This window comes from Amphiprion ocellaris, chromosome 3 (genome assembly GCF_022539595.1).
Source record: "Amphiprion ocellaris isolate individual 3 ecotype Okinawa chromosome 3, ASM2253959v1, whole genome shotgun sequence".
Lineage (NCBI taxonomy): Eukaryota > Metazoa > Chordata > Actinopteri > Pomacentridae > Amphiprion > Amphiprion ocellaris.
This window is the reverse complement of record NC_072768.1, coordinates 13128296-13151656: the sequence shown is the minus strand read 5'-3', so window position 1 is coordinate 13151656 and position 23361 is coordinate 13128296. Positions and strand designations below refer to the sequence as shown.

At 44.7% G+C, this 23361-nt stretch overlaps 1 protein-coding gene across 5 annotated transcripts; it reads right to left on the bottom strand.

Moving 5' to 3' along the window:
- Positions 1 to 2146: 2146 nt before the first annotated feature.
- tle3a (TLE family member 3, transcriptional corepressor a) lies at positions 2147 to 21477 on the bottom strand. 5 transcript variants are annotated; one of them, XM_035951415.2, is made up of 22 exons: positions 20923 to 21477; positions 20193 to 20360; positions 19560 to 19660; positions 19295 to 19358; positions 17933 to 17977; positions 13685 to 13747; positions 13338 to 13442; positions 11633 to 11662; positions 9636 to 9840; positions 9207 to 9214; positions 7574 to 7696; positions 7080 to 7130; positions 6831 to 6983; positions 6228 to 6360; positions 5943 to 6118; positions 5748 to 5821; positions 5408 to 5657; positions 4647 to 4894; positions 4375 to 4522; positions 4117 to 4267; positions 3819 to 3895; positions 2147 to 3522 (listed from the first exon to the last, which is right to left on the bottom strand). In XM_035951415.2, the coding sequence occupies exons 2-22, from the start codon at positions 20214 to 20216 to the stop codon at positions 3415 to 3417; spliced, it is 2337 nt and encodes a 778-aa protein (XP_035807308.2). In that variant the 5' UTR covers positions 20217 to 20360; positions 20923 to 21477; the 3' UTR covers positions 2147 to 3414. The 5 variants fall into 5 exon arrangements, with proteins under 5 accessions (XP_035807308.2, XP_054865288.1, XP_054865289.1 ...); XM_055009313.1 differs by having other exon boundaries at positions 13368 to 13442; XM_055009314.1 differs by having other exon boundaries at positions 11633 to 11659; positions 13368 to 13442.
- Positions 21478 to 23361: the final 1884 nt, after the last annotated feature.

Genomic DNA, 23361 nt, shown 5'->3' with positions numbered 1-23361 from the left:
GCTGTTGAAAAAAAAAAGAAAAAAAAAAGAAAAACCCTGATTCTCTGTGTGATGGATGGGGGAGGGTTGAAAACAGAATGCCAGCCAGGAGAACCAGCCAGAATTCTGGTGGACTGTGATCAGTGCCTGGGAGCTAAAACAAGCTCAAAAACATTCACACAGACCACATATTGGCATTACAGACCCCCCTTGAATTTCTGTATGGTCTTTGAGTCTTGGCTCTAACAATCGACGCAGAAGTAGGGAATTGGACTATGTTCTTATGTTTAGAGCTGTTGTAAAACACTTAGGCCACTCTAGCTTTTTACTCTGCACTGTAGCCCTTCTCTAAATAGAGCAAGGCAGCGTGGGCTTTTGCATGAGAACCTGCTGAAAGCCTTCCATTGAGTGGTAGATCAGCGGAAGGCGAGACAATGACCCCCTCAATGTCCAGCAATTGGCACTCAGAGGTACAACTTTTCATCTGCAGATATTCCACTGTTTGATTAAGTGAGGAAGAAAATCGTACTTGAGCAAGGAGCTTAAGCTACAAATGCACACAGGAAGTACACACTTCAGCAATGTGGGAATAGAAAGACTATAGCCTTTAACAAATGAGCCCGTGAGAGCGAAGCATGGCGGCTGGCCCCATGCTGAAAGCATCCGGCCCTGCTATTATAATCTAACAACAACATCTCTGAAGAGGAAGCCATATGAAGGGCTCACAGCTTCAAGCACAGAGTCCTAGAAGAGCGCTGCTGTGGAGTGGAAGGACTGGACCATTCACCTCGACGCTGCCCCCCCCACCAAAAGCATTCAGCTACCAAAAGACCACTCAAGAGAACTGAAGAGCGGTGTTTGCGTCATATTTCTGAAGTGGCACTGCATAAAAACTGTCTTATTGTATCACTGTGAGCCGGCTGTGTGATTTCATAGCTGCTACTAAACATGGATACTAACATTAAAAAAAGGAAGGTGGTAGCTGACAGTGACCACAGTTGGTACAGCACACTGTGACTTTGTAAGCTCCACCAAGTACATCTCTCAAATATTAATGCAAGCCCAGTAATTTTCTAAGTTTAAGCCGATGCCAGACGTCCCCAGCAGCCTCTCTAACAGCACCCAGAATGTCTTCCTCTCGTGTCTGTGGTTCTCTTGAGACAGTTGTCAGCTCCTATCTGAATGCATTTCCAGCCATTTGCTGATGTACTTCCATTTACTGTCAAGGAGAGGAGAGCCTGTGAATAAGATTGTATGTACTCTAGATGCAGAGTAGAGCAAAGGAGAGCCCTCGCTAGCAACACACAGGGCAACAGTGACTTTGAGGACACATTTCTTGTTTTCAGACAAGAAAAATAGAGCTGAGAAACATTCAGCATGTCAATGCATGCATGCACAGCAGTCTAAATAGCTCAGTCACTGGTGTAATCAACAGTAGTCACTGCTATAGCCAGTTTACACCCTTATCCACTGTTTGCTGCAGCACAAAAACATTAATCAGTAGCATTAAATCTGAAACTGCCTAACTTACAGGAATAGTTTCAAAATTTGGAAAAAGCTTATTTGCTTTCTTGCCAAGAGTTAGATGGCTGTTTGGTAAACATTAGCCTAAAACAAGCAACCAGTTGGTTTATTTTAGCACAAAGACAAGAAACAGCTAAACTTTCTTTGCCCGGCTGTGACAGAGTCCGTCTACCAGCTCCTTTAAAGCTTACCAATTAACATGTTACACCTTGCTTGTTTAGTCCAAAAACCAGAGTATAAAAATGGCACATGATTTTTGTGTTGGACTGTTTCTTGGACGGATGCATTAACGTTCTGGAGTCATCACTGTCATGTTTGCCAGGTAATCAACATAAAAATCAGGAAATTACAGAGCCCAGCCAAAAAATAATAGTCATAACAGTTGGGCATATAAACCAGTTGCAATTATATAAACAATGTAAAATTTAATTAGCATTAAATTGGCTGGTAGGTAGATTTTGTTGCATTAAAACAGAGCTTCTTTGTTTCCAGCCCTAATACTATGCTGGATTCTGGTGTTATCCATCTTCTGACTTCACTCTCTACAAGAAAGCAAATAGCATATGATCCGTATGTTAAACTATTCCTTAAAAATCTCCAATAGCAGCAAGGCAACAGTTCTGTAGAAATTCAGTCAAGATGATTTTTTTTTATATAAAAACAGTTTATTGATTTATCAACAACTGTCAGCTGTACAATCCTTATGGATGATGACACGTGTATGCTACACAGTCTAACTTGTGTTGATGCAGAGACCATTCCTGTCTATGAGAAGATTGTAGTGGAATATCCTGGAATATCATGAAATACTGAAGAAGGCAAACAGTATACCCAAAATGTCAGATGTGATAATGGCTTTGCCTGCCACCTTTATGAGTAACCCTGTAAGTCTTGCATATCAGTCACAGGCCGTCTAACGAGAGTATAATAATTAACTCTCCTGGACTGATGACTGAACTTTGCTGAGTGGAGTCATGAATTTTCGTACAATAGTTGAGTCAACAGACTGAGCTGAAGTCACAGCTGCTTACACGTAAAACCCATCAGTCCTCCAGTTGATAGATATCCATTTCCATGTTATAGAAAGCAGCCAGTGCTCAGGTGATAGGCCTTCATTTAAAAGTTGAATTTCTGCTGGCCTGGGCCAAAGGTTAGACGTAACTGGAAACCATGATTTTCTCCTTCCTCCGGTCTGAAAAAAGGGCATTTCCAGATTCTCTACTGCTAAAATCCATGGGACAAATGTCTGTGTTACAGCAAATAGCGAGGGGGGGGGGGGTTGTCAGGGAGAAAAAAATCCAAATTAGATTTCCGAAAAGGTCATTCTGGACAACGAACATGAAAAAAAGCCAAGGAGGGAAAAAAACTGAAATAGAATATCCTCTTACAAAGTCCTAATCTAATTTCCATCCCCAGAAGGGACAGAAAATCACGGAGAGAACAAGAAAGAACCATCACAAGCGTAACTGGACACCAAAATATAAATCTATAAAAGGCCTTTTATTACTCCATTATGTACACTTTTCACAGGACCTCCAAGGAGAAGCTCCAGAGCGAAGCGCCGCTTCTAGTTGTGCCATGGAACTTTATCTCCACATTAAAAAGGACGAATAAAAAAGAAATATCCAACAAACAGAAAAACAGCAAGACATTATTTTCTTCTTAGTGCCTTGGGAAACTGCACTCGCTGTACAAGTGTTAGTTTTATGAGTGAGGAAGGGCAGAGCCGAAGGACAAAACATCCAGGGCCTCAACAGCACCATCATCCATTACAGTCTGGCACTGCCAAACTTCCTGCCCATCCACCCGGGGCTGCACGCAACATCCATGCTGTCTGTGTGAGGGAAGGTAGATGGAGGAAGAGTCTACTGCTCCTGAGCATGAACATGCTCCGATCCGAAGCAGTCTGTTTTAATAGATCACTTCATATACAGTGGCCTTCTTGTCACCAGAGCCTGTCACAATATACTTGTCGTCTGTCGAGATGTCACAGCTCAGGACAGATGAAGATTCCTTGGACTGTTTGGAGAAAAAAAAGAAGATAAACATTTTAGTCTTGGATGCAGATAATATACTCAGCTACATTTAAAGTTAAGTGGAGAAGATTAGCTGACTGCAGAGTAAGATTAGATTGCAGCGACATCAGGTTCTGGCCTGTCGGCCCTCAAAAAGACTTCTTTGTCAGGTCAATATTTCAGGTTCAGTTTTCACTGATAGGATAGTCCTGTCAGACAGCGGTCGCTGTGCCCTTCCTCTCAGAGACTACTGTGCATACTTTTGGCCTGGCAGCAGACACAGTGTATTGATCTGCATACCTGGAATATGCTGGCGCCATAAGGAGTCCTCCAAGCGTTCAACAGATTGTCCTTCCCAGTGCTTACAAACCATTTACCTGCAAGAAAACACTAACATCAGGCCAGTTTGGACTAAGAAGTGGTAGGAGAAACAACCACAAAAGAAGAGTTATTACATCTGCATCTTTAAGGAACATAATGACTGTAAAAGACACAGTGCAGTTTTACAGTTTTAGCCCTGCATAAAACAGGACAGTCTAAGGCCCCTTCCAAGTTATGTATAGTCAGCATTATCTCTTCTCTGTGTGCTTGTTCATACCACAGTAGGCGAACTTGAGGGAGAGGACACAGCTCTCGTGCAGGTGGAGCTGATACTTGTCAGGTTTTGAATGGTGGAGCACCTCCACGTTGCTACTCTCCATACCAACAGCGAGCCACTCTCCGGTCGGACAGTAGCCCAAGGAGAAGATCTGGAGATGGGACAGAGCAGTAATTAGTTCTAGAGCTAAAAAGGAAACAACTCTAAACAATAAGTCTGTAGTTGAGTGTAGGTTTCCTCTGTGTTACAAGGCTGTACCTGTGAAGTGAAGTCATGCTGCTGCAGCTGTCGACCCTCCCTCAGATCCCAAGAGCGAACAGTGTTATCGAGACCGCCTGTCCACAGCTTAGTGCCATCATGGGATATGTCAATACAACTAGCACCATCCGTATGACCCTGGAACTGCCTACAAACAAAGTCAGACGGCATACAAACATTTATTGACATCCATTTTTAAAAGGACTCACACACGAGCGATTCTGCTGTAGGGCCAAAGCCCAAACAGTGTGAATAAGTTTTTTTCTCCTAACCTAACGAGAGTCTGGTTGTGCAGGTCCCAAACGGCAATGTTTCCATCACTGCAGCAGGAGAAGCAGACTTTGGCGTCAGGGCTGATGGCCAAGGCGTAGCATGCCGGGGCTGAGGAGGTGAGCTCAGCCTTGATGCGGGGTGTCTGAGAGGCCAGATCCCAGATGGTCAATGTGCTGGCCTCGCCTCCAACAATCAATGTGCGACCATCAGGCAGCAGCTTACAGGAGCGGATGTAGTTATCCCTGTTCTGTTGCACAGAGGACAAAGCGAATCAATACATGTTCAGGGCAGTAGAGCCAGAGAGAGATTTAGGAACAAATCGTGGGAAAACAGGATGAAAGTCCTGCCGTCATAATAAATCAACTAAAGGGTGTTCTCAAACCTAATCCGCACTGAGTGGACAAGTTTTCAGCATGCTGAATTTACATATTTATTCGATGATGTTCGCATTACAAGCCAACTATGAATTATCGGGAAATGTTTTGTGATGTTTATCTTTTCATTGGTTGTTGCCAGAATGACTTTCATCTATTTTATACAAACGCTGAGTAAAAGCATCAGCTGCATTTGTATACCAATGCATTTGCTGTCAAACTGTCAAGTGGGATGTGGCCCTCATGTATAACAAAGGATTATTCTATTGTTAATGGAATGAGATTATGTATAAACTGTTTACATCTTCTGAAACAACTGCACAAAAGAACAAAGTGTGACAAAAAAGGTTCTGATGAGTGAAACGTGAATAAAGACTGATCCTTACCAGGCAGTCCAGTTGGGAGACGGGGCTCTTGCTGCCGGGTTGGCTGATGTCCCAGATTTTGACACAGCCTTTGCCGCCAGTGTAGACATGACGTGTGGGGTTGCTAATGGTAACAGCACAAACCACCTCGCCGTGGCTCAGTGTGTTGATCTGACGGGCATGGCGTGGAATACCGGGGCCGATCAGGGCGTCGGGTGGGAAGGGCACAGGCTGCATCTGGCCATCTGCGCTGACGTGGAAGGAGTACGCTCTTGAAGAAAAAGACAGAAACCTGTAAGTGTTTGATACCACTGCTGTTTTTAAAAATGTGCGAGTCCAACACATTTGGTGAGATACTTACGGTTTGCCACCAGAAATGGATGTGAGACTGGCTGGAAGGCCTGGGGCTCTCATGTGGGTATGAGGATCAAACCCCTACAAAACGACAAGATGGAAATGTTTAAACAACAGATCCGTTTTTCACATGGCACACTTAGTATATGCAGTGCTAGTAGGTGATCTCAAATACATTTAAAGGGGCAAGAAAAGTAGTTACCATGGGGGAGCGTCCATAGGCTGCAGCTGCTGCAGCGCTCATCTGAGGGGAGATGTGAAGACCAGCATACACCCCAGGACTAGTCAGGCCTCCATTCATTTCGTGATGGCCCATCATGGCAAAGGGGGTAGGATAGGAGCCTGCGATGGACAGCGGGGTACGCAAAGCTGGAGCTGCTACAAACAAAAACAGTAGACAGACATCAGTATGTGACATAACTGTACACTGGGAGAGAATAGAAAAAGATTATCTCCATTTCTAGAGAGGAAAGAGAATGCAACCAACCAAGAGCCTCCATGCCTGGTGGTTTGCCCAGGATGGGTCTGAGCCCAGGAGTGGAGCTGGTGCCAGGGGTGGGGGCATCGTTGCGGGGGGTGGGGGTGTTGGATTTGAGACCAGGCGTGGAGGATTTGTCATTCTGTCAAGGGAACGAAAGAGCAAGCACATTCACAATCCCGGAAACCAGGCACTGTGCAGACTGACAATTTGAGAGCAAACTGAACTTAATCCAATCTAATTCTGACAACCCTCATAGTCCTGCAGAGCCATAAACTGCTATTTATTCTAAAACCTATTATGGTCACAATGGAGATGGGGCCGTTTTTATCCCCTTACTGCTTTGGCTTTAATCTTTTAGTGAGGCAGAGGGAAAAAAAATCCTGGAATAGTTAAATACATTGAGCTATTAACAGAGAAGACCTGACTGATCCTGATGCGGGACAATATTATCCCTGACGTTTAGTCATGCACTTAAAGCCCCGACAGCCATTCCTAATCCACTACAGAAAACGTCCTAGATCTATTTGCATATATCCCTTTGCTCTCTCTGCAATTCTCAGTTAAAACCCTTTCTGTCCTAGTTTGTCCACAACTCCCTTGATGTCTTACATGACTGAGCTCCTTGGCCTTAGAGGATGGGGTGCTTCCAGAGGACGCCACTGATGCAGGGCTGTTGGGGGTGTCCTTCTTGGGAGGGCGGGGCTTATCAATGCCGTTTTCAGGTGGCGAGTGGGCCGGACTTGCCCGTGGAGTGGCAGGATCCTGGAGAAACACAGCAATAGATTTTCATGTTTATGTAACAGTCACATCTCAGAGCATGTCAATATGCCATTTGCAATTACATGCTATGCTGCTCACCTCATTAGACACATCTACCACCAAGTCATCACTTTTCTCTCCATCACTGTCCTGTAAAGATAACAACCAAATCAGTCAACTTAGCAGACATATTCAAAATACATCTCAGGCCACAGCGGGGAGCCTAGGGAGCACTTTGACATTTTGGGAAATAAGCTTATTTGCTTTCTTGCTGAGAGTTGGATGAGTCTGGAGACAGGGGTACTAACTTCCTGGAGTCCTGTTGCCACTATGAGGTTGCCAGGCAACCAGCAGAGACTCCAAGAAGCCCCGATTATCTGCCAAAGATTGCCCTGCGCGTAACCCCAAGTGTAAAACCACGACTTGTCAATTTTTCATTTTGGTTTTTGTATGGACAATATCAAAGGTGAGCTTAAGAGGTACAATTTTTCTAGTCTTTGCACTGTGGCTTCATAATTGACAGACTTTTTCATTCAACTCTTGGCAAGTAAGCACACTTCCCAACATGTTTAACTATTTCTTTAATGACTTACATATCTACTCATGCTGTCCTTCTCCTCCACCTTGCGTTTCTTTGAGTCCAAACTGTAGTCGGAGGAGCTGCGATGTTTCTCGCTGGCTGTGCGTAAGCTTTCTGATGGGGATATAGAGTTATTCTGCAAAGGGAAAACCAAACACGCTTTATTACCATTTTGTCTTCTTTCATAAAAGAGAGCAAGTCATTCATCCATTACAAATTCACAGAGATCACACAGTGCCAATCCAAACACTAAAAAAATGCCTTATTCACACAACGATGGATACAGCAGACTCTTAAAATGCAGCTGTAGGCCAGCTCCACACAGTACCCTGATACCAGCCAAACCCAATCTCACACACAAGCCTGTCCCTGGCCACACAACAGAATGGGCTGTTATCTGAACTGAAAGGAGGAGGGCTTGTTTTCTGAGCTGGGCTCCCTCCTCCTCATAACTGGACAACAAACAGCCTCACAGGGACATGAGCAGTGTGTTGTGGCTGAACAGAGGGCCTTTTCTCCAGAGTCAGTCAGGCTAAGCGTGAGAGGGAGAGGGGAGGAGAGACCCAGAGAGAAAGAGAGAGAAAGAAACTATATGTTGTGGGCACTGGGCATTGATTGCCGCAGCGCGCTTGGGCACCATGTCAGCTCAGGCTTTGAGCTCTGATAAAGAAAGAGAATCTATATCCTGCCAGTGGGCACGGCAGCGTGGGACTGACTGGTGCTTCTTCATGGAGCCTGCCCACACAAGCTGGGACAGCTCACTCAAAATGCCAACAGAATGGGAGGCACTAGGCAGGTGTCCAGCAGCTTTCACAGGAGTTTGCCATTTGCCTGTAAACTGCCAAGTTCTCCTGATTCCCTCTGTCCCTCATTTGGGGAGCAAAGCAACAACATGGACTAAGTCAGCGGCAACCCAGAAACATGAACAATGGCTGATGGACTAGCAGTCTGGGCAAAGGGCCACTGTCTGCATAATGGCTGACCTTTAAAGAGATGCTTAGTGTGACTCATTAACCAAAGTCGCCACTCTACTATCAGATGACCTGGGACGAGAGCACAGAAACAAAACAGGCCTGCTAATCGCCCCAGGAGTTCCATTTCTTCAGACATGACTGCACCCATTCAGCTGGCCCAGTCTACAGAAACACAATCTCACGGGCCCATCACAAGCCATCAGAGATCGCAGCATTTCAAATAAAACGCTTTAGCAGGTCCAGCCAGATGGGGTGGAGAAAAAGAAAACAAAACAACTCTGCATTTGTGTTCATAAATATTCATCACTTGCCAAAGAAGAAGAAAGAGTGAGCTGGTAAACAAGGGAGACAGTAGAAGGGATCAAATAAATCCTTTAAGAAGGGGAAGTCCAAGTCCTTCTTTAATTGTGATGAAATTACAAGGCTTCTAATCTCTCCAGCATGATACCAGTCATTTCCCTTCTGGATTAAACACACAGGATTTATATTCCAAACCTCATTTTCCATTAATCATTTTATTGAAAGCAGATTACAACAGCGTATGAAATCAGCGATAGCATGCAGTTAGCAAGAATCTTTTACCGAACATTTGGAGCGGAGATATAAAAAAAGTGATGAATTATGAAAACAACAAATGCTGCAACAAAAGCAGTTGCAGTTTTAGACACTCACCGTGCTCTCTGTGTCGCAGACATCACAATGGCGATCCGTGAGATGATGAAAGCAAGTGGAGCAAAGGGAAAAACAAGTCAGTTAGCGCGTCATAACAGATGCTTCTGGCTGAATGTGTGAGAATCAACTGCAGGGCACAAGGCCCCTCTTATCGCCATGTATTGGAGCTGGTGAATAGCTTATGCAGTCATGGGCTGGGAATGTACCAGCTCATTACCCAGACAGAATGTGAACAGACAGGATGTGCTCCTCACCTAAGGGCCCTACGATTCTGCTCTAGGGAGTGAGACGCACTCCACACTAAATTGGTTTTTGCCTGTTTAATATCTTTCCAATAGTGTTCAAATTAATATACATTTCAATTGTTCCAAATAAACAGGTCAGTTAAAGCCCAATTGGACAGTAACGTGACGGATGTTGACTCCTCACCTCTGTGTTCCAGATCATGGTGGTTCTTCTCATCCTTCACGGGGAGGTGGGCTTGGCTGCCCAGAGCGCCAAGTGCCAGCAGGCCTGATCCAGAGCCTGTCACAGGGGGGATGCCGGGCGGCTGCAGGCCTGAGGGGTGAGGTGGCAGCTGGACTGGAGGCCCGTGAGCAGCATGGGAGAGGTGCTGTGCCTGGAGCTGCTGCTGCTGTAAGTTGACAGGGAAATAGACAGACAGACACCAAGTGGGTCGGAGGGAAAAAGCAAGGAGAAACCACATACTAAACACGAGGCTGATCAGTTAAACCCCAGATGATATTAGCGCATTCACACATCTATTACTGTCAGGACCAGACAGCAAACCCCCTCAGTGCTATTTCCATACCAGACCAGGGTGGCATAAGCCCGAGATCTGTGCTGAGGGGAGTAGAAATTATGACTAACAATCTTCTCAACACATCTAACGTATGAGATGCAGGGGCTAGAGACTTTCAGTCACACGGTGTTAGTAGTGCACAGTGAAATGAAGACAAAATTCTAAAAAAAAAAACTAGCTCTACATTAACAAAACACAGCAAAGCCAAGTTTGATTCAACCACAGCTTAATACAGAGAAAGCTCCTTATACATCAGGTAAACTGGTGCATTTCATACTGCAGTGCTTCACAACTCCCTGTGCCATCAGTGATTTGAGCATTACAGAACATGAAGCTGTACAGGAAGCTGTCAGCCTGTGGGCTAAACAATACCTGCTTTTTAAATGCTTCAGAAACACAACCAGTGCCTGTTAACCACTCACATATTCACATTCCTGGATTGACAGAACATGAATCATTTGCACACCCAAACTTTAAGAGACTGAGGGAACGCTAAGTGCCAGAAGCTGGCACTCCTTCCCTCTCACTGAGTCTTTGAGTGTGCGTCTGGAAGGCTGCTCTGGGAACCAGGACCAGGGGTCCCATGCTGGCACTCAGTCAACCCTCCAATATTCACCATCAATATTTGAAAGGCACAGGGAAATAGATGGGAGTTAAAAGGCACTCAGTATGGAAGTAAGCAGTTTAAAGCAAGGTTAAATAATACTTAGCTGAGACACCAATAAAAACATCAGCAATTTATTACCCGTCTACGAGCCAGCTGAATAATTCAGCTGCTGTTACAGCATGCACCTCTCTTTTACAAGACGGACTTCAATCAGTGGCCATTTATGGCCATTTCAGGAATATTAGAAGCTTTGTAATGACTAAAAAGGAGGTACAACACACATAATAAGGTGGTGTGCAGGCCTAACACATACTGTAGTAAAAAATACATTAACTCAGTTTGAAGTGGCTTTCAAATGTCCTCAAAAATAATATCAGGAGGGTCTTTTTAATTGCTTCTTGCCTTTTGTATGATCTGCCCTGGAAGCAGACAGGACTAGATTAGAAAATAGTTTTTAACTTGCAACCTTGCCCTTTGTTCCATGGGGCAGATGTCAATCCAATTACAAAATGTACCCAGGACAGAGAGAAAGAACAGAGAGCCCAAGAGAGAGTGAGTGTGTTATAATATTGTGTCCATGAGGGAAATTAAGGAGCCAGTTCATTGGCAGGGGAGAGCCATCCTTGCTCATTGTGTTTAATGAGGCACTGATGGGTAATAAGCATGGCTGATCAGCAAGATCCCTCATTAGAGGGCCATAAATGAAGACAATAATAAATAAAGAAAGGAGTCTGGGCCATTTCCTCTAATTTAATATTCCAAGATAAAGACCTGCTCTTTGCCTCTTTTTTTCCCTCAGACTGAGTGCAGCCTGAGAATAAAAAACACACCAGCAAAATTGAGCAAATGTATTATAGTAGTCTTGGGTGTGCTAAAACACCAACTATAGTGAAGTGTAGCACTTGGGCAGGAAAAGTGCCATGCAACATGCACAACCACTTCAAGCCCAGATGTGTGCACACACCAAGTCCATTAACAACAACCTGGCACAGACAGACATTTGTGGATGCCACTGACCATGAGAGCAGGGTAGGCAGCCTGCTGCTGCTGAAAGGGAGAACAGAGACTAGTAAGGACTAGAGCTGCTATGTATGCCCTCCATCCATTACTACTATACACTGCAGTTAATGGTCTAGAAGATTTAAAAAAAAAAAAAAATCTTTTATCACTGAACACCCTTTGAAAACAAAGAGTGAAGGATTCTCCGGGTATCTACTTAGAGTGAGGAACAGGGGCTTATCTGAACTACTTCTTGTAGACTTTAATATTTTGTGGACAGGAAGCACCACTAGTCAGGTTCATCTCAATGCAAGCAGCTGCCCTAGTTGCATTCTATTAATGGCCCTCAGTTCCATCAATAAGACATGCAGCTGGCTCCTGGATGCTGCCTGTCTGCCTGGCACGCTCTTTCACCCCACCTTACTTTACAATATACATGAGGGTTTTGGCATGCCTACAGAGCTTCTCCCTAATGAATAACTAATGGAAAGGTATTCGTAAAACATACAGTAGCTACATTTCCACCTCCTCTGACATGAGGCCTCACTGTTTCATAAAACAGTCCTGATGCCACACAGGACAGTACACTAAAATCATGAATGGGCTTGTCAATATTTTATAGAACATAGATTTTTAATGCTGCCAATTTTAAATTATACACCAACAAGGATCCAAAGTGACAGGATCACAGCTACAAATTCAAACATACGGCAATATGCCAGTATTATATCGTTCTAAATAGGAAAATCACCTGCGCAGGAAGGAGCCACAAATCAAATTTGCTATTCTTAGGAACAACTGCTGCTTGCAGCTGCTCTGCTTTGGTGAAAGTGTAATAAAGCATCTGCTTCAGTTCGTCAGAAAAAAAACAAACAGTTCTCCATCACCTCAAGACACAGACTCAGACAAATTCCAGGGAGCAATTATCTCGTAACAAAAGGTCACCAAGGGGGCATTAATTGAATTCCAATCTGTGTCCCCAGTCATCAAGTCAGCCTTTTGGGCCTGCCTCTCATGCATGCTGAACATTCAACTGTAGTAATAAGATCAGTGATAGCCACAGCTTTGTACCGTAGGTGAAGGCAATCACTTCTGTTTGAGGAGGGCAGGGTGAGTACGGCTGATCAATGAGGAGCAGATGGTGCTTTGAAGCAGTGATGAACACCATACATTACTCCTCACTGCTGTGGTGTGCAAAGAACTGTGCAGCAGAGCCGTGATGGCTGACTGCTGTCTGTATTGTCTCTGCTAGCTCGCAGCGCTGGCTGTCTTCTGTTCACCCTCAGCCTTTTAATTCCCATAGCTATCCAGGTCAACAGTGAGGGATGAGGCTCCTCGTTAAAACCTTAGCCAATTAAAGCAATATGGGCTGCAAAGGGGATCTCAAGAGCTCTCAGACTCGCATTTATAAACACACAACAAGGCAGTGAAGATGCCACTGAGACCAAAGCTGAAGCAACAGACCGGCTCTGGAGAGCTACACTTATTATATATATATAGTTAGAATTTATTGGTGCAGAATATGGTAGGAAGTTGGAAAAAAATATTAATATTAGCACATATGATTCAAGAAGAAGCAAATCTGCACAATAACTGTTTCACATTCTGTACACTTAACAGGTAAGACTACTTGGTGCATGAACAAGTACTATTCAAAGCATTTTATGTGCAGATTTGTCCCAACCCAAGGTCAAATAAAGGAAAAAAAAGGGAGTATACACACGGTGAGAGGCAGATTGGGAAGTCCACGTACCCCGATGATAGCATTCAGCTCTGTCATAGTAACCTGCTTAGCCCTCTCCACTGCCTGAGCAACCTGCTGTTGGTGCTGTGGGAAGACAATTACAAAAGATTATTGGGATTTGCCAGCATCTATCATACACCCACACTTACTTATCTGTGAATTTCACACTTAATTTTCATACTATTACTGGAATTCTGAAAGTGCCATCACATACAATTACTCAAAAACTGCTATCCCAGTTTTTTCCCCCACATATACACAAAAACAAATGACTTTATCTTAGTACTAAACTGTGACACTGTTTGGAAGTCACATTCAGAACTCACCTCTTGTGACAGGAAAGGCATAATTTGAGCTAAAATTGCGTTGAGCCGTTTGGCAATCTCCGTCTGGAAAACAAAAGGGGAGGAAAATGAGATGGTAAAGTATGAAACAAACAGTGACTTCATATAACCCCGCCTTTAATGTTTACACCGATTAAGTCAATTACTGCGGCAATCAGAACTGCTTGACTCAACATCCTCTAAACAGCGTGATATTGACATTTGAAATATTTAAAACATTAGGAGAGCCCAGGGGGATGGAGCACAGCTGTGCTGAGAGTGCACTCCATGCTAAACGGATATGAGCAGGCAGAGTGCTGCTGTGTTGAGAGGATCCTCTCTCACTCTGCCCTCCTTCCCCTCATCTGCAACTGCTCTGTCCTGCAGTTAACCTCAGAGTTAAACCACACAACCACACCCCAGGAAGGGAGGCCCACTAACTAGACTTCCCTGTTTACTTACATGTGACAGTGTAGGCAATTTACATTAACAATTGTAACTGCAGACAGAGCAAAGACGATGAACCATAACAACCTTGAGGGCAACACACCTCACACTTAGAATCAATACCATTAAAAGACAACGACCAGTCTGCGTTAAGAGTGCAGTTTGCTAAGGCTCTGCCTTTCCAAGAATGAAGCCCAAGCCATTTCTTTCTGCAATCAAGTGCCCAGCTCACCACCCTCCTAGCCTCCTGCCTCCATTCTTCTGCTTGTCTACCAACTGCCATGGCAACGGCTGCAGCCCTATCTTGCTGGGATCATTATGCAAATGGCACCTCTGCTTGACCGTAACAGGCTTTAAAATCATATTACGTGCTTGGAGGCAGGTCATTAAATTGAATTTTCAGCCTGTCGATCACATGAACGTACCAAATGAATGGTGGATAAAAAGAGCAATGGGAGGAGGTGTGCAGAGGGGGGTGTGATCCACCCCCTCTCCTGTAAAAACACTGCACAGCCGGCTTGTTCTGCCTCCTTCTCCTTCCAGGGATGGGAGATGAGACTCTCAGGTTCAAACTCTGCACAGGGAGCAGAAAAATAACAGTGCCAAAGCTACATCATCTATGGAATTTATGAGCTGCAGTTCAACCCAGGGCCACTGCGGAACACAAACACATCACAGGGATTTTCTCAGATTTTTCATTTGGAGCAGCACACACAATGTACTTTGCAGACCGCCAGCTTATTTATTACACATGGCAGAAATGCCAGGCAGTTTTGGCAGCCAGACATATTACCTCCGAGCAGAGCCAGAGAGATTGGAGAGTAATGTCCAACAGAACAAGACCTGCTGACCCAAGCTGCAACATGGATAGCCACTTAGCCAGGCAAGCCAGCAGGACAAACAACAAACTGATGATGAAATATCAGGTTAAAAACAAAATGAAGCCGGGGATCAGAAGCAATAATATATGGTAGCGTGTGTTGGAGAGAGTGCAAGAGTCCATAAGATAACACTGATTAAAACTTGATTATTGCTTTTAGACAAGGAGACTGAACGGCGGTCTCCTGTGATACAATAAATGTAACCTACAACTAATAAAGCACTGAAAGGGTTAGATAAAGGTTTTATGGGCATTAGTATTAATGCGCCATAGTAAGTGCTCTGGAAAGAGCTGAAGAAGACCCTCAGAAATGGTTGAAAAGCTACAGGGCCTGCATAATCCATGTTTGTTGAGATAAGCCATGTAAATAGCAGTCGAACATTTGACAGGATTTGTGAAAAGGCCTTGAGCGCACAGTCCATTCCTCTGTAGCTTAGTGTCATGGTGACAGCTGGCTGGGAGAGGTCAGGAGGTGACTGATCCACTGTGCCCTAAACAACTGGCACTCTCTACACTCTCGCAGTGCAACATGCAAATACATGGAAAAGGCATCGACTCGCCCGCTGCCACTGTCAAAACAGATACAGTGCATTGCTGGCAGGTTTGGTTTTTTTTGTTCTGCTGGCAGATAAAAATGGGGCTGTTGTCACTTTAAGTAGATGACAGCTTGGTCCTTGAGAGGCCAGCTTTGCACTGCTGCTACACAATTACAGGTACTCGGACCTGTGTAGCACCACTTTAAGAGCACTCTCAGGCTGGCTTGTCAATGGTGTGCAGAGAGGTATTCGCCTGTTGCTATCAGCAATGGGGAAATGGACTCGAGACACTGATGAGGATTAAATGCAGAGGGAAAACAACTGGTGGCTCTGGTCACATGATCCATCTATAAACAATACTTCACAAGTCATATTCAGAGGACTGGCAATTTGTCCAAGATGACAGCACTGACTGACTCCTGATTTTTCTCGAAAATAGAAAATCCAACTAGCACCAGCCGCTTGTCTAAGTCAGAAAATGATGTTTCCACTTAACTGAGATGTTGCACAAAGCCTCAGGGTCTTTGTTAGTGTGAAGAAGGCCAGAATAAATTTCTAATTGGCATTTAAAGTTATCTGTATTGATCTGAGTAAAGCCAAAAGCCTGCCTAAATAGATACATGAGTCATTATGTTGATTAACCTTGTCAGCTGCAGCAGACCGTTGTGTTTTCCTGTCCAAAGGGCGACTCAGTCTTAAAACAATAAACTTATGCTAACAAAAACAAGACCATAACCTGCTTTGCTATGCCACGTCTTAAAAACAATACAGTAACTCTCTGTTTATGTAAGTGGACCTGACACCCAACAGTTCACACCTTGGAATTATTAAACTGCAGTCCAGTCCCACATGACAGATTGGGGGATCTGGAAGCACTGATGGTTTGGAGAGCCACAGTTTCTCCAACCACTTTTCACTGCATGCCTCTTTTGTATGAACACTGCAGACAGACCGCTGGCTGACCAAGTTTGCTTTGGCACTGGTTATGGCAGATACTTTGCTACTTAGCGAATGATTCCTGCAGGCATGGGTCTCATGTCCGTGTTACAATTACAGGTAACAGCCAAATCTGACTGAACCTCACCAACATCCAGAGACCAAACCCCAAGCTGCTCTTGGAAACACGCACCAGATGACGGTAATTACTGGCTGACATCATGCAGCAGAAATTAGCCATTCATATCTACATACAGTCACGGCTGATAGAGGAATCAGATAACAGCGCCACATCAGTCCATCTTATCCCTGCCGTTGTGCGCATTCTGAAATCTGAATTATGCCCCTGCACAGTAATGAAAAAGGCACAGTTAGAGGAATGAATTTCCTCACTATGGAATAAATCTCCTGGCAGGAAAATAATATGCCTGTGTGCATCCAATAATCCATCCCAACCCTGCCTGTTAACCACTCCCCATCTTCTCCTCCTCCCCTGCCTGAGCAGTAAGCTGGGGGAGCTGCATGGATGGGGCCCGCACTGTTTGCTCACAAACATGCCGTTCAGCAGGTTAGGGCCCCACTGATGAATTATTCAAGCACTTCCATCAGCTCTGTTGAGGTTCCTGATAAAAGTCAGGCGCTAAAATGGATCAGTCGATTAACCTGTTTACACAGAGCTGGGCTGTTGCCCTTCCCCCAGCTCTATTCTCCAACTTGTCTCCGGCTCCCATCCCCTCCTCTTCTCTCTCTCCTCTGGTTGGCGATAAGTGCCTGACAGAAGCTATCAGAGCGGCCCGAGCCCTGACAGACATGTGGCAGTGTGACACTCGGCCCAGACACTGATGGATCACCCTACCACGCCAATCCGCCATGCTGCCACGCTGTCATTAACCAAGCCAGGCAGCCACAGGGGAACAGACAACCTCACTGGTTTAAGAGCTGCATGCGGTGGAATCTCAGGATTACTCATTCATACAGTCCCTATCGCTTCAGGCATCAGAGTGATTGATCTGTGGAGCAATACAAGATAGGATCTTTTGATAGAGATAAGAGCACAATAAGAGACTAAAGGACTTTTGCTCCGCTCTTGTAATTACTGTTCGTCTTAAAGAAACACTGACCTATCAGCAGTCCTCTCTTTTTAATCATTAAGTCAAAGGCGAAGCTTGCCAAAGTCTACCTTTAATCTTATCAAAAGGCTGAGTCAAATCCAGGCTTTACACTATACTTGCAAATTTCCCCCCCCCAAAAAAATGGATCACAACAATTGTACAAGCAGTTGTACAACTTTGCAATTGCATTGTCTTGTGTGTGTGCAGCAGATCTGTGTTTACAACCTATTACTGGCGCTCAGTTCAGTTCACAGCCTGTAAGCGGCTCCTCCTGGATCTGACATCCCCTGACACTGTGGAAAACCAGTGAGCTGAAAAGTATGAGGAACATGATACATACCTGTTTGTGCATCTCTATGTTCAACCCGTAGGACATCTCGTAATACTGAAATCAAAGCAAAGACTTCATTGTGGTTAAAGACATCAGTGAAGTTACACTTAGAAAACATGCACAACTGTCCTTATACTCAAAGTCATGATTTCAGTGCAACTAACATAGTTTAAACTGCCACAAAGCAATGCTATTGATCACTGCACTAACTACATCATTACATGTTTTGAACAGTATGATTAAAACCCAGATCCAATCCAGCTTCCACGGGCAAAGGTGATAAACTGAGATCAGACAAAAAAAGAAGGGAGCAGCTGACAGTGAACAGTCAATAAATCGATATTTGGTTGTTTGTAGTGCGTGCAGGGAAGAGAGGGTTAGATTTATTGATCACCATCTTAAGCCCTCAGATCTCCATGATGTCTGTTTACTTAGTGTAACGTGATTGCTCAACACTCTTGATATTTCCAGCCAGGTCAGTCTGTCTGGCTGAAATGTAATCCGTGAAGCCCACAAGTGGCAGCCGGGGCAGAAATGGCTTTCCAGTCAGCGTCTATTTGATGAGGCCAATGCATTATTCAGTCCATTAGCTTCTTCGAAAATTACTCTCAAACAAGAGAGCCATTCTGTCTGAGATCAGAGCCCCGCAGCCATAGCGTAACTTGACACCCAGTCCTGGCTGTGGGATACTTCCCTACATGTTTACCTAACCTCCTCCTTGTCAGGCTGACATGTTGTTTTCCCATGAAGAAAAAAAAGAAGTTCAATTTAAACCTGCATGTATTGGTTTAAATCCCGCTGTGTTTACCTGGGCCAACAGAGCACACTGTCACAGAAGAAGCCTGTGATTGCGTCATGTCTGAGCTAATTTCTTGCATCAGGGGCACACCTATGTTTTCCTAAAAGGCTGCTAAAATAAAAGCTAACAATTAAGGTTTGCAAATTATTAGAGAAAACAAACTGCAGCACGTCCTCCATTTTGTTTACTGTGGCGCATTTTCCCACACGCAGCTCTGGGCCTCCACCGTCAGCTCACACCTAATTTATGGCCATGCATATGTCTGAGCGTGGAGTCTCCTAGGAGAATAATCAGATCAGCACACACAGAGGGCAACACTGCAGTCGACCCTTGGAGATCAGGGGCGTGCTATAATGGAGCCTCGGCCCACTGCCTGTCAGGAAGAGCTCCTCCGTAACAACCGACTGCACCGAACCCCCCTGAGGGCTTTCACAGGCCTGTACCTGACACTCAGCCCGCCCTAACCACCACATAGGTGATCACAATAGCCTGTCTCACTCCACCTCAACTAGATCTCCAACAAGCCTTGCAATTTGGAACCATAATTGCTCCCTATTGTAACATAATCTTACCATGACATAGTGGCGCTGCATCTCCGTCTTCTCATTGGCCAGTTTGTCATACTCCACCTTAAGACTAAAATAGAAGACAAGGTGTCATTTTCAAGCGTCTCTATCGCCTCAATAATTACCTCACACTTAACCACTTGACAGCAGAGGATAGAAATGGTCTTTTTTCATTCCTGCACAAGTCAACAACCAAAATATTAGCCTAAACCTTTTTACAATCCAACGGAGCCAAATGTTGACTCAGTCATACTTTGGTAATAATCATTACCTGTGATACTGGGCTTGCAGGAACTGGAATTCATCTTTAATCCTGTCACAAGACTCTGCTACGGTGAATTTGAAGCCAGGCTGGCCGGGCTGATGTGGTGCCTGAAAAAAAAGAAGGGTTGTGAAAGGGAGGAGAAAAAAAAAAATCACAACAGTTCAGTCACACAGAAGAAAGTTTTATTCATCATTTTCTGCATTGTGCCTCATGCTGCTGCTGCTGCTGAGAGGAGCTGAATAGTCCTCATATTACTTTCAGGATAATATCTCCTCTGCAGTAAGACATCACCACACCAGAGGTGGGTCTACTTCACACCTCCAGAAGCTAATAACACTACATGAATAGACTTTCACACTGAATATGAAATCAATTTTTTATTTTTTTTAATAAATCAAAACACCACTTCCACCACCTGTCCTCATGTTCAGCAGGGTCATATGTGAATGTCTGGAAATATCTCCAGGCATGCAGAAACCATCTGCACCCATTTTACCATTAAGTGCACATTCTGATGCAGCATAAGAAAAATGCATATAGAAATATTTGATTGTCTGCTGTGGGAAACGCTTTGCAGGACAGATTTCAGAGGGACTCAATGAGATAAATACGTGAGCATGGAAAGGAAGCGCGTCTTACCGGATGGCGGCCTTGTGGATACATCTTGAAATGTATCCTTTGTTTATCTCTCCAGTGTGCAGGTCCTTTGGCAAAACGGTTGAAAATTGCTCACAGCCACACCAGTCTCAGCAGACGTGGGTGGTGGTGGTGGGGGGTAGGGGGGAGGAGGAGGAGGTCGTGGAAATCCTGTGTTGAAAAATGACGCGGTTTAATTATATTTAAAAAATAAATAAATAAAATAAGAAAAAAAAACTCAGTACAGTTTGCTAATAAGTAGCCAGAACAACAAACTAGTCCCAGTTTTTTTGCAGCCATGTCAAGAAGCAGCACCGGAGTCTTCTGTCTTCTTGATGACCTTATTCGGTCAGTGGTCAGCGACACACAAAAAAATATCTCAATTCATAATTTAAACTGAAGGAGGGAGTGGAGACGCCACTTTTACGCTGCGCAATTTTAACGCCAAATTGAGTTTTTTTTTTTGTTTGTTTGCGAATCCAATCTTTACTGACGTTTGTCAAAACAGCCAAAAATAAATAATAATTTTAAAAAAATAAACAAAAACTCCCTCTCTGTAGGACGTCTACGTTCAGGCCGACAAGCAGCTGGCTTCCACCTACTGTTTGACTCCGCGCTGAGCCGTGTGGAAGCGGTGCGCTGTTTGGAGCGTACGCCCAAAAATTTAAAAAAATTAATAAAAAATAAATAAGAAATCCTGAAAAAGAAATCAACAGCTCCGGGGAATACATACCCGTGCGTGCGTCCTAACGCCCGACTTGTGCCCCTGAAGAAAAATAAAACAGAGAAGGCTCCAATTCGAGCGTTTAATCCCTCGTAATGTCAGCGTGGTGGACGCAGCTCCCGACAAGCATCCTCTCTCTCTCCAGAACGCACCCAGCCAGACTGGGGGAGCAGTTGGGAGAAAATTTGGTGCGGTCGGGCTCGATTAAACTACTTTATTCTTCAGCCGCGAACCTCCGAGGAACCTTCTGTGGCTGGTTAATCCTCCCCAACCGACGTAAAAAAAAAGAGAACGAGAGTGGGAGAAAAAAATAAAATATGCTTCCAAAATCTGGACTCGAAGAGATTCTTTAAAAGCGTAACATGGTACTCTCCACAAGCTCGCATTTCCCCCAGTTGTCCAGCTTTACCCCGGTTGCCACACACAGGCAGCAGGGCTGAACTGCTGTGAAAGCGCCTATCTGTCCAATCGCATTACGCGGAAGGAATACGGCCACATCTGCCTATCGGAGAGCGACGGCCCCCACGTGGGGGTGCAGCGATACATGACATCATCTTCGCGGATCCACAAGGCATCATCCGTCCGTCCCACCGTGTACAACAACAACAACAACAACAACAGCAGCGGCAGTGATGTGCCGACGATCATAACCCAAAATTGACAGAGACAGCACAAATTCCACATCCGCGCCTCATTAGCAGGGTTTGCTTGATGATTTCTTTTCTTTTTTTTTTTTTTTTTTTTTGGGTGAGACCACCAGCGGGACGGGGGAGGGAGAGAGGTTGGGAGGGAGGGAGGTGTGCGGTGTGTAGCGGTGCAACAAGCATACTTCATTTTTTTTTATCCCCATACAAGGCAACAAAAAAAGAAAAGGGAAGGTGAGTTTGAAGCTGTAGTAATACGAAGCAAGTGCAAAAATACAAAGCTCTGCTTCAACTCCCCCCCTCTTCCCCTCCTCCAGCACACACACATGCACCGTGAAGGGCACAATAATGACCAATCGATCGGCGACATCCACCAAATTGAAGGGACACAAATTTGGAGTTTTAAGTGTCTCGTGATTCCTGCGGCCGCTCCTGGCTCCGCCGCTGCCTGTCGGGGCCGCCGGTGGCTCGGCGGGGGGAGCGGAGATGATTGCCTTTGTGTGATATGAACATCAGCCATGTCTGAGCGCTGCTGCCTCTGCGCCTTGTTTTCAAAGGCTCCGGCTTCCTCCCCCCCACGTGGGACTCCGCTGCGGCTTTAAGGCCTCTCGTCCAATGGCGACGCGGCGTACTTACTCGCCGGCCTCCCATTGGCCCGACGCCGCCGAGCCTGTCATTCACCGAGTCTTGTTGTCAATCAATACCACGCGGGGTCAAGCGCTGACAAATGCCTGCGCTCCTCGGTCCTCTGCCTGTGAATAGAGCCTGGAATGGCTGCTTAATTAGCTTCCAATGGCTTTTCTCTCCAGTTCAAACAATCTGTTACCACCACGTGGTAATGAGAGCCTACATTAAACAAAGGAAGAAAGGAAGCATGCAAACAGTTGTAACATTACAACCTGTAGTTTTCCTTTACATATGGGCCCTATGTAACCAGCCACACAAAAAGGATCCTGTTTGCTTTCATCACAAAGGCCAATGTTTCTAGCATTAAACGTCACATTAATGTTATACAAACAAAAGACCCAAAATAACAACTCTTGTGTGTGTGACACAAAAGCGGCTACCGGTTGTGTGTTATTTATCAGCTGCGATAACAAGCATGAAAAGACAACAGCACATGCATAAAGATGCAGATTAATTATATTATCTCCAGCCTTTTAATGTGTAACACTCATTCGGAGCTGCTAAATTAGCAAGAGACACATGGGGATTCATGTGTAACATGTAATTCTTTTTGTATTTTTGCATGTTTTTTTTGTCTTTATCTTAATTATACCTTGCTTTTGTTTGGCCTTACTGTTGTTATTTTGCTCTCTGGGTGTGCTGCTTATGCTTTGTCTGTCAAGCACATGGTAAACCCTTCATTATAAAAGTACTATCCAAATAAAGTTATTAATATTTGCATTAATCATGCACAATGCTAAACATTGTCCGTTTGAGGCTCTGTAAAGTAACTTCAGTGCAAAAACAAGTAGCCTTGTTTCACACTGGCTGTAGCAGAAGCTTTTGGGGAATGCTAAGGTCATTATGTCACGTTAAGGTCTGAGATTGCCCAGCAGTCGTCTTACTTGCCATTCTCGTCAGCCACCTCGAGGATGTGGGATAACTGTGTTATTTCCAAAAGTATGGAGGCAGTCTGTGAGAAACTCAAGCACACAGAAGAGCTGGCGGGCTAATCTCAGCCAGGCACCCCCTCATGCTTTTCAATAGAGAGTGCTTGGATTAAAGGCAACAAAAGGCTGGGCCAAACCCCAGGGAGAAGGGGGCCCTCCACCCACTGAGACCCCCACACTGTTTATTT